This window comes from Cyprinodon tularosa, unplaced genomic scaffold (assembly GCF_016077235.1).
Source record: "Cyprinodon tularosa strain WSP-4 unplaced genomic scaffold, ASM1607723v1 ctg219, whole genome shotgun sequence".
In the NCBI taxonomy this organism is placed as follows: domain Eukaryota; kingdom Metazoa; phylum Chordata; class Actinopteri; order Cyprinodontiformes; family Cyprinodontidae; genus Cyprinodon; species Cyprinodon tularosa.
The window spans coordinates 508,267-519,729 of record NW_024038819.1 but is presented as its reverse complement, the minus strand read 5'-3'; the positions used below and the strand labels follow the sequence as shown (position 1 = coordinate 519,729).

Here is an 11,463-nt window from a genome sequence, read left to right as displayed (position 1 = left end):
ATAGATAGATAGATAAACTTTATTCCGGACTCATGGTCCAATAATTACATAAATTACTCTTTCTATTTTTTACAAATTTTATTTATTTACACCCACAGTCTATTGTTGGTCTCATTAAAGCCTAATAGATATGCACCAATGATTGTTTACTTGCTCCCTATATATATATATATATCCCTGCAGATATCCAGTGCCAATAAGCATCGACACTTGGCTGCTGTGTGGGTGGGACTTCCGGGTCCTTTGGCATGTCGGTCCTAATGCGCAGACTCCTGAGTTCGAAGAGTGTTTTCTATAGAGCTAATCGGAGCCTCGTCCTTCATGTTTGCACAGGTTTGTTTCTACCTAGAAGTAGCCGGGGTGTTAATAAAGCTGTAAGATAAAAAAGTGCATCAGTGGGTGATCTCTGAAAAGAAGATAAACTGTGTGGAGATCGTCTGTAACTGCTTAGTTACTGTTACAGGAAAGTTTGTAGAGAGATAAGCTAACAGAGATGTGGAGACATCAGGTCAAACAGCGACTGGATGCAGCAGAGGAGCAGAGTCATGAAGTACTGGATGCTGCTTCCAGCTCCGAGGATTCCGGTTGGTGTATTTTCATTTTTGTTTTGTTATGGTCTGGTTTGAACTGGATTCCTGGTTTGATCACTCAATGCATTTGTAGCTTGAAAGGTCGGAGGTGTTTTCTGTCGAGACGCATTATGAGCTGCTAACTGCAGACAGAAGAGTTGATGCCGCATGAGCGTCCAAACCATACCATAGACATAAGGTAGACGCGCATCGACAGCTTTCGCCTATGGGCGCTGACGTGATTTGGTGGCGCCATCTTGGGGCGGTCGACAGCTCCACTCAGTGTGTTGAGCAGGAACAGAATCAGTTTGAATCAACTTTAACTCGCTGAATGTTGAACTAAATTTCACTTTTATTTATCTATTTATTATTATTTTTTTCTGAAAATAAATGTTTCAGTGCATTTAAATATTCTCAGTGAGGTTAAGAGTAATAGAATATTCTGATCAGATGCATGTTGCAAAGCACAGCCACAAACATATTTAGACAGGTATACACACATCTCTCTCTCTCTATAGATAGATAGATAGATAAATCTCCTTCTATTTATAAATATACTGTAAAAACACTAAAATACTGTAATAAATTTCCACAGCGGTATTCATTATTTTTTCTTCAGATGCAAAATACTTACATTTGTAAAAACATTGTACAGTATTTTATTTATTTTGAACTCCACTGATTCTGTTGTATTTATACACCTTTTAAGGTCAAAATTTAGTGACCTTTTTATCTGTAATTCTATCTATATCTATCTATCGATCGATAGAAAGATAAAGTGTTTCGCCGATGCCATTTTTTGGCCCCGATCCTGACTGTGCAGTATTTGCCGATACCATCTGTTTGAAATTGATGTCTGTATGTGTATGTATGAAGAACTGCAGACTACTTGGATGTAAAATAATTGCCATCATGGCTTTGTCAAGCTGCTGCCTACCTTTCTGACGCAAGAAAAAGACTAATTCAAAGTGAATCCAGTAGAACTTTTTATTGTCTGCCTGGAATGGGTGACAATAGTTGAATAAAGTTTTGGCTGTCAAAACGGTATCAAAGCTACTTGTTGGTAGTCGCCGATACCGATACCACCATTTTAGTGCTGGATTGGGGTCCTGTGGATATCTATCCGTCATTACACTGTCACAAGTACAGAGCAATGACATTTTCTCTGCATTTCACCCATCCACTTGGGGAGCAGTAGGCTGCCATTGTGCGGCGCCCAGGGATAGGGGTCTTTGCTCAGGGACCCGGAGTGGGGCTCAAACTCAGAACTCTATGAAAAGCCTAAACTCACCGGCCACTTTATTAGGTACCCCATGCTAGTAACGGGTTGGACCCCCTTTTGCCTTCAGAACTGCCTCAATTCTTAGTGGCATAGATTCAACAAGGTGCTGGAAGCATTCCTCAGGGAGTTTGGTCCATATTGACATGATGGCATCACACAGTTGCTGCAGATTTGTCGGCTGCACATCCATGATGCAAATCTCCCGTTCCACCACATCCCAAAGATGCTCTATTGGATTTAGATCTGGTGACTGTGGAGGCCATTTGAGTACAGTGAACTCATTGTCATGTTCAAGAAACCAGTCTGAGATGATTCCAGCTTTATGACATGGCGCATTATCCTGCTGAAAGTAGCCATCAGAAGTTGGGTACATTGTGGTCATAAAGGGATGGACATGGTCAGCAACAATACTCAGGTAGGCTGTGGCGTTGCAACGATGCTCAATTGGTACCAAGGGGCCCAAAGAGTGCCAAGAAAATATTCCCCACACCATGACACCACCACCACCAGCCTGAACCGTTGATACAAGGCAGGATGGATCCATGCTTTCATGTTGTAGACACCAAATTCTGACCCTACCATCCGAATGTTGCAGCAGAAATCGAGACTCATCAGACCAGGCAATGTTTTTCCAATCTTCTATTGTCCAATTTCGATGAGCTTGTGCAAATTGTAGCCTCAGTTTCCTGTTCTTAGCTGAAAGGAGTGGCACCCGGTGTGGTCTTCTGCTGCTGTAGCCCATCTGCCTCAAAGTTCGACGTACTGTGCGTTCAGAGATGCTCTTCTGCCCACCTTGGTTGTAACGGGTGGTTATTTGAGTCACTGTTGCCCTTCTATCAGCTCGAACCAGTCTGGGCATTCTCCTCTGACCTCTGGCATCAACAAGGCATTTCCGCCCACAGAACTGCCGCTCACTGGATGTTTTTTCTTTTTCGGACCATTCTCTGTAAACCCTAGAGATGGTTGTGTGTGAAAATCCCAGTAGATCAGCAGTTTCTGAAATACTCAGACCAGCCCTTCTGGCACCAACAATCATGCCACGTTCAAAGTCACTCAAATCACCTTTCTTCCCCATACTGATGCTCGGTTTGAACTGCAGGAGATTGTCTTGACCATGTCTACATGCCTAAATGCACGGAGTTGCCGCCATGTGATTGGCTGCTTAGAAATTAAGTGTTAACGAGCAGTTGGACAGTTGTACCTAATAAAGTGGCCGGTGAGTGTATAAACTGCTATAAATGATCAATGGGAACAACTAACTGTATTTTTTTTTTACTTTTTCTGCCATCCTGTATGTGTTTAAAATAAAAAGCTTTTCTCAAAAGCACCGTTTATATAATCTCGAAGGAAATAAATTGTTTACAGTCTAACTCGCTTCCAGATGAAGTAGAAATGTCTTTAAAATTTAAAGTGTGTCCTAAAAACAAAGCAAAACAACAACAAAAGAATTATACGGGGAAGAGTGAAATCTTGATTCATGATTCAGTTAATATATTGTGTAATTATATGTGATGTTTTGGGCTTGGGGAACAAATGCAGAACCTGCTGGGCTCAAGTATTAAAAGAAGCACTGACTGACTATTATATATACAATCAATCGAGAGGTTTAACTGTAGAAAAAAAATCTGGTTATCATTTTTCCTCTTAACAGCTATGCTGCAGAACCTACTTTCTAATTAATTCTTATCAAGCTGACCCCACTCGGTTGTAAGAGTAAACAAGGAAAAAGATAGAAATAGTAATAAAATCTCATTTTCTGAAAAGTAAAAGATTATATAAACGATCAGTGGTCTCTGAAAAATCAACAAAACACAGATCAGAAAGAGTTAACAGGTGGAATACCGCAGGTGATGCCATAATTGTCTGTTCTTCATGCAAATGATAAAATGTGGCGTCCACAGACAAACAGACGGGAATAAGATATGACGGCTGACTTAATAAAACATGGTTACAGGGTCATAATTGCGACATGAAAAAAACATCAACAATAACAATTCCAAATTTTAAATACTACAATCCTAATTAGAGGATAAGCATCATGGCAACATCCAAACAACATCCCTCTTCCTCCAATTGAATCTGTGAGCACAATCTGCGTGCAGATTCCGAGGCTTTCAGATGCTTCTGACTCGTGATGCATTTATTTGATCCCCAAACTTTAATTTCTCATAATATTTCATGTTACCTATAGACAACAGACACGTGCTGGACAGATCTTAGGCCAGGATAAATTATAACATTTATTCCGACCCATTTTTTTTAACTTTTGGAGCATTTTCATCGGGCAACCACACAGCCACCTAATTTCTCCAAACAGCTGTGTTGTGGACCCCGTTTGTCACAAATTTATCTAGTTGATTGTTTACTGACTTTTTATCTGCCTTTCTCTTCATGAAAAAATATCAAACAGCCATAACGTGTGATACCCACATCGTAATGGCAGCTGGCTGCTTACTCTAGGATTTAAATTCCACCATGAACAGAGATGGCAAAAGTACTCACTTTCCGTACATGAGTAAAAGTACAGATACTTGTGTTAAAAAATACTCTGGTAAAAGTGGAAGTACTGATTAAACTTCTTTACTCAAGTAAAAGTAACAAAGTACAGGCTTGTAAATTTACTTAAAGTATAAAAGTAAAAGTACAAACCACTTTTTTCATGCCGTTGCCTACATTTTAAATGGATGTCTGCCAATAGGACTAGATCTCCGTTGTGTTCATTTTCAATCATCTCGTCGTCCATACTACTATGCTAACGCCACCGCCACCAAGCTGCAATGATTTGCCGCGAATGAATACCGCCGAATCTGTAGATTCATCTTGTAGTGGTGCGTCAAATGCAACGTAGATTCCCATCCAATTAGACTGAATTTGGTATTGATGACGTGAAAAATAATAACGGTACCTCCATTGAAATGATTCAAAACTAAAGTAATGAGCCAATTTTTAAAAATGTAAGGAGTAGAAAGTACAGATATTTGTGTAAAAATGTAAGGAGTAGAAGTAAAAAGTCGGCATAAAAATAAGTAGTAAAGTAAAGTAAAAATATCAGAAAAATCTACTTGAGTACAGTAACAAAGTATTTGTACTTCGTTACTTCCCATCTCTGACCATGAATTCATAAAAAGTAAGCTTTCCGCATCAGTAGGTACATGATTCAGATTTTATTAGTTGAAATGCGCCTAAATAAATACATTTTACCCCCTTTGTACACATGGGGCAGTAGTGATGGTGAGATGCATTTGAACTATTTGGCCAAATTGCTTCAACAATCCCCACAGTTCATGAAGCTTCATGTGAACATGTCACCACCTACTGGTGGTGTGCAGAACTACAGTTAATAATCTAATCTGTGCTTTATTTTACAATAGTTTTTTCCTATTTGAGTTCATTTGAAATTGTTAACTGATTGGTCTGTATAATAAAATCTTTTTTAAGTTTAAAATGTCTTTGAAGAGAACAGTCAGTTAAGGTACACTGTTTTTCTGCCATTTTAGTGAAATAAGCTCAAGCAGACAATGAAAGTTTGTGCAAATTGGGCAACGATGAGCAAAATGAAAGGCGTTATTCATTTTTATTCAGACATTATTCGATGAAGTTTTTCGGCATTTTTTGTTTTTTTGGGGAAAGAATCAGATAGATTAACTTGTGATAAATGGGGTCCACAATAGAGAGGTTTGGAGAGATTAGGTGCCTGCATGGATGCCCGATCAAAATGCTGCAAACGTATCGGATCAGAATAAATATTGCAATTTCTGTAAAGATCTATCCAACACACGCTTTGCTTTATGTAGTTTTGTTTTTCTTAATGTAGTTGCGCTTTGCTTTATGTAGTTGCGATTTCCTTAATGTATTTGCGCTTTTAGATTTGTAGTTTCAGTTTGCACTTCAGGGCCTCCGTAGTAGAATTATAACCAGATGGGAAATAAAAAGGCAAACAGAACTTTGTTCTATCAATCAGCATACACCTCATAAAATCTCCCTGTTCAACATGTTGATTGTAAACAGATTGTAAACAGTGAGTCTCCAGTGCTTTTTGAACGCTCTGGAATGGCATTTTGTTATTTTTTCTCACTAAAATATCACAGATATTAACTACCGTAATTTTCTATAAGCCGCACCTGAATATAAGCCGCAGAAGCTAAATTGCATGATTTGTACATATACAAACCGCACCGAACTATAAGCCGCAGGTTTTTTACCATATGGTTCGTGCACAGAGAGGATTGTCGGGAAAGAGGCAACTGTTTGGGGAAGCTCCTATTTATTAACATTTCAACACAATTGAATTGAGACAATTCTTCCTGCTGGCGTCTCCAACGTCTCACCATTGACTCGTTGATTCCAAGATTCCAACGCAGCGGTTCTATTTCCTTCGTTTACTGCCAAATTGACTGCCTTTAACTTAAAAACGGCATCATATGCATTTCAACGTTGGTTTTCCATAATGAGGGTGTCAAACAAACTGTCTTGCGCTCGCAATATCTGTCTTTCTTGGACTCTGCTTCCGGAGGACATCCGCATTCCCGCACGCGAGGCTATTTGTGTGTTGAAGCAAATGTGACGTCAACATGGTGGATGGTAGAGTCCTGCACGGGTCGAGTTTTACCAACATACCCGCCCGAACCCGTTAGGATGACTACCGAACCCGACCCGTCACCTGCGGATATCTTCAATTCAAATCCGAACCCGACCCGTTGATATTTAACCCGCAACCCGACCCGTTAACACCTCAAGTAATAGGCTATAGTACGCTGCGCTGCACAACAGCGCCATTTACACTGCAGCAGACGTGTATGCACTGACTGTGGCCTTTTTGGAGGGAAGCCCACACTGCCGGCAGGGCTTTAAGCTACAACAAGGGTGACCCCAGTGCCTGATTAATAGAACATTTCTGATGTCCATAACAAAACACACGCATAAAAAAAAAATCACCAACTACCCGCCCGCACTAAAAAAATATCCGCCCGACCCCCGACTCGTTTATTTTTATTTATGTATTTTTCACCCGCAAAAGAGCATTTTAGCGGGTGACCCGTCGGGGACCCGCGGGTACCCAACCCGTTGCAGGACTCTAGTGGATGGTAAAATCCATAGATTTAGGTACCATATTACCCTAGTGGCCGTTAGCTGTAAAAGTCCATAGATAAGCCGCATTGTTATATAAGCCGCAAGGTTGAAAAATGGGGAAAAAGTTGGCGGCTTATAGTCCGAAAATTACGTTAAATAATGACTCAGAATTTAAATCTTTCCGTACATTTTGCTTTGTACTTGCGACTCGTTTTAAATTTTCAAGGCATCTCTACTTCCTCTGGAGACGAGTCGGCTTGTAAACAATTTGTATCATCGGAGATGATGATCTGACGATGACCTGAACAGGAAGGGAAAATATACATTTCCCTCATATTTTAATCAAAAGACATCAAACAGGATGGTAAGAACCTGGTTACAAATTTTCTTAGGTGTGCAGTGCAGAAATTGTGTCTGTACAGACGCTGTATGGAAGGGCGTGAAAGCCAAAAATTATTTAAATAGGTTGCATAAACCAAGCTTTAAGACCCCTGCTACCCAGAGAGGCAGAAGTTTTAAAGCTTAAATTAGAACTGCTTTAAATCTTCTGGTTATGGAGTCCTGGAGTATTAATACTGAATATTTCAAACCTTCATGTTAAAAGGAATAATATCAAACTCTATAAATCTATTGAAATTATAGCAATCATTTATGTTAAGAAATGGGTGAAGGTTGTTGATCCAGTTTCTGCCAGGGGTCACTCTTTCCTTGAAAGGTTTCCTTTACTAATTGCTATACATTTAATATGCACCTACTCCCAGCCAAACACAGTTTAGTTCATCATTAGAGCTGCCACTGACTATTTTTCTAACAACTAATCTTTGGACAAGTTTTTTGTTTAGTCGACCAATCTTAAGGACTAATTGGACTGCTGGAGGTTGGCAGAATCGCAGCGGGATGGTGACCCCAAGTTAATAGAAAGTTCATTCACACTGTATCTGTGTGCATGTGCTCATTCGATAAACCGTCTGTCCTGAGTCAGGTGCCATCTCAATAGCACAAAAATGACTATAAATGTGAGTGCATTGGGTCACACATTGTTCATAAAAAAATGTCTTAGGAATCCTAATGTTACTTACGTTGTCTTTTCAGAAGCATCCTCATGTTAAATGAGGAAGTTATGTCCCCTTGAAGGCTATTGCGCCTTGGGACTTCCCCACCGGTTCTTTTCCTGGGAGCAAGTTATTTACTACTCTTAACTCAAACTGGGTAAAACCATATAAAAAAGGACTATAAAAACAGGAGTAAAAAAGTAACAGTGTTTATTCCAGATCAGGTCGTTACAGGACACAGAAATTGCTTGGAGCTTGCACAGCTGTGGGCTCAAAAAACGTCAGCGAGCGTCCGGCAAAGATTGAGCCCCGAACAAGGTCATCTTCTCCTTCTTATACCTCATGAGCCCATGTGTTATATCATGTTGATGTTTAGCTGTCCGTATCAGAAACTGACACGCCATCCATACCCTGACCTGTATGCAAGATGCATTTTACAGATAGCTCTCCTTTATCAGTCCGGCTCCAAGATGTGCTCATTTCCTGTGTATTTCTAAAGACAAAGGCTGTCCTGATTAGATGACCTCCGTACACACAGTGACATCCACAATGTGAAGGAAGGCCCTCTACTCTGTCTAATCTGGCTAACAGAATAACAATGCACATGATGTATAAAGAGTAAACCTAACACTCAACAACTCCTGTGTGTTTCCTTTTAAGGTGGTTTTGCTCCCTTGATAGCCAACAAACACAAAGTGTACAAACCACTCTATTACCAACTGTCTGAAAGTATTCTCATACTTTGGATACTCATACTTTGGTTATCTAGCAGATGCCTCCATCTTCGATTCAGACTCACTAATTTTTGTATCATGTTTAAAACCAGAACCAACAGGGAAAGAAGCTCGTCACAGAAAAGGAAAGGGGGACAATTTGCCAGCGGTGTCTGCACAGCAAAACTAGTGCTGTGGACTGGAATCCCCTGAACTCAGATGATCAGTTTGCTCAGAACAAAATAAATAGGAGATAAACAAGCTGAAAGAAAAAGTCATCGACAGAAAAAAAAAAAATCTGTTGACGAATTTTCATTGTGGATTAGGTGGACTAAGTTGACTAATGGTGACTGCTTTATTCATTATAACTGATTGTTTAAATATTTTTACAGGGTTTCCATGGGTCATTAAAAATCATTAAAAGTCATTAAATTATTATTTTTTAAATTAAGGCCTTAATTGGCATTAAAATTCATTAAATGTGTTTATTGTGGCATTTAAAATGCTGTATTAAGAAGCAAATTTCAACAAAAGTGGCTGGAAAACGAGGAATCCGGGACATGGCTGCAGCCTGTCGACGGATACCTGTTGGTGGCATTAAAATTATTTCTAAGAGCATTAAAAAGCATTACATTTGAGTTATTCATTCCTGTATAAACCCTGTTTTAAGTAATCAAGATAACAGGATATAAGGTTTGTATCACCATGCATAATATTTTGTTCTAACTCTAGGCTTGATTGTCTTCTCTGCAGATGTTCAGCTAATGCTATTGGTGGAGGAAGATGCTCCTAAAGAACAAAGTTCTGATGGGAACCAGGAAGATTCAGACTATATCCTTGTAAAAGAGGAACGGGAAGACCTCTGGGCCAATTTGGAAGAAGAGAATGACAAGGAAGATACTGATGAAACATTATTTCCATTAAACATAGTTATTGTTAAGTGTGAGAATGATGATGAAGAAGATGATAATGAAAAAAAGTCTTTGTTCTCACATTTTCATCAAAAAGAAGGCGATCTTCCAAGCAGCAGCAGCTTGGCTGACGAGAAGAAAGGAGAACTTGATGAAGATGACTGTGAAGTAGCAGGATCCAGCAGAAAACTTCAACGAAACCCTTGTGGAGACACTTTGAACTCTTCAGACACTGAAGAAAGTGGAGATTATGAGGAGTCAAAGTTTCATAACGCAGACCTTAAACCCCTGTCAGATTCTGAGTCTGAAACCAAAGATGGTGACAATGACTGGGTTCCAGGTTCAGGTAGAAACCTGGTTAAAACATCTCTGAGCTGCACCGAGTGTGGCAATCAGTTTGCAAGCAAGCATTCACTCAAGAGACACATGAAATGTCATTCGATCATCCGGTCTTTAAACTGTTCAGTCAACAATAAAAGTGTTCGGAAGCAGAAGAACTTAAATTCCCCCAAAAAAGATCCGGCATCCATTAAGTACTTTAGCTGTGACTGTGGAAAAAGTTTTACCAGAAGAACAGATCTAAAGATTCACATGAGAATTCACACTGGAGAGAAACCTTTCTGTTGTGACGTTTGTGGTCAAAGGTTTAACCAACAGGCACATTTAAACCAACACACCAGAATCCACACAGGAGACAAACCGTTTTGTTGTGAAGTTTGTGGGAAAAGATTTAGCCAAAAGGCACATTTAAACCGACACACAACAAGCCATTCTGGAGAGAAACCCTTTGAGTGTGACGTTTGTGGGCAGAGATACAGCCAACAGGCCAACCTGAACAAACACCGAAGGAGCCACACTGGGGAAAAACCCTTTGGATGTGATTTGTGTGGACAAAGGTTTAGCCACAAGGAGTCACACAAAATCCATATGAGACTGCATTCAGGGGAAAAACCATTTGGCTGTGATGTTTGCGGACAAAGGTTTGGTCACAAGGAGTCCCATAAAATCCACATGAGGACACATACAGGAATAAAGCCATTTAGCTGTGAGGTCTGTGGACAAAGGTTTGGCTACAAGTCAAATTTAAAAATACACATGAGACTCCACACTGGAGAGAAACCTTTTTCCTGTGATCTTTGTGGACAAAGGTTTATTCAAAAGGCAAATTTGGACAAACATGCTAGAGTTCACATGGAAGGGAGAGGTGTTTTACTCTGAATACCAGAAAGACCAGTTCTGACTCGGTTTGGTCTCCAAACTTAAATTGTTAAAGGACTTAAGATAGCTTCTGTTTGCAGGTTTCAGTGTTGAGTTGGATTGTTACTATTCTTGAAACAAAGCTGATTATAGCTGTTTTTATCATATCATCAAATGTTCTGATTTATATTTTAGTTAGTTTATTGATCAACACAAATGTTACATTAGCCAAATTACTTTAAAAAGCTACTGGATTGTCCGGACTGTATAGTCCAGATAATATGGTGATTTAAAATATCACAAGCATATACTATAGACAATATATTTTTTTTAAATAAAGCAGTCTGACATTTTTAAGATAATAGTGTTGGTTTAGTAAAAGGTATAGGTAGGTAGTTTAACAAATTCTGGTTGCCCTGAACCTACAGTTTCTGATTTTCATTTTATTGCTTTATTTAGACATTAAAGCAGTGAAGAGTGATTTTATGACTAGTAATCTTCAGGCTTCCTTTTCACGAAGCAGGTTTAACAAACTCAGATTCAAACCCTCAACTATAAATTGATCTAGCCTAAAGTCGGGAACTCTGAGTTTTCAGTTTTACAAATGCTGCTATGAAATAGTTCAATCATCTCTAAGTAGAACGACTCAGATTTTAGCATGCAAGTATT

General features: G+C 39.4%; 1 protein-coding gene across 2 annotated transcripts; it reads left to right on the top strand.

The window, feature by feature from the left end:
* Window positions 1-261: 261 nt before the first annotated feature.
* LOC119784096 (zinc finger protein OZF-like) lies at window positions 262-11,052 on the top strand. 2 transcript variants are annotated; one of them, XM_038285971.1, is made up of 3 exons: window positions 262-584; window positions 9,440-9,579; window positions 9,695-11,052. In XM_038285971.1, the coding sequence occupies exons 1-3, from the start codon at window positions 494-496 to the stop codon at window positions 9,767-9,769; spliced, it is 306 nt and encodes a 101-aa protein (XP_038141899.1). In that variant the 5' UTR covers window positions 262-493; the 3' UTR covers window positions 9,770-11,052. The 2 variants fall into 2 exon arrangements, with proteins under 2 accessions (XP_038141899.1, XP_038141898.1); XM_038285970.1 differs by having other exon boundaries at window positions 263-584; window positions 9,440-11,052.
* The last annotated feature ends 411 nt before the right edge of the window (window positions 11,053-11,463 follow it).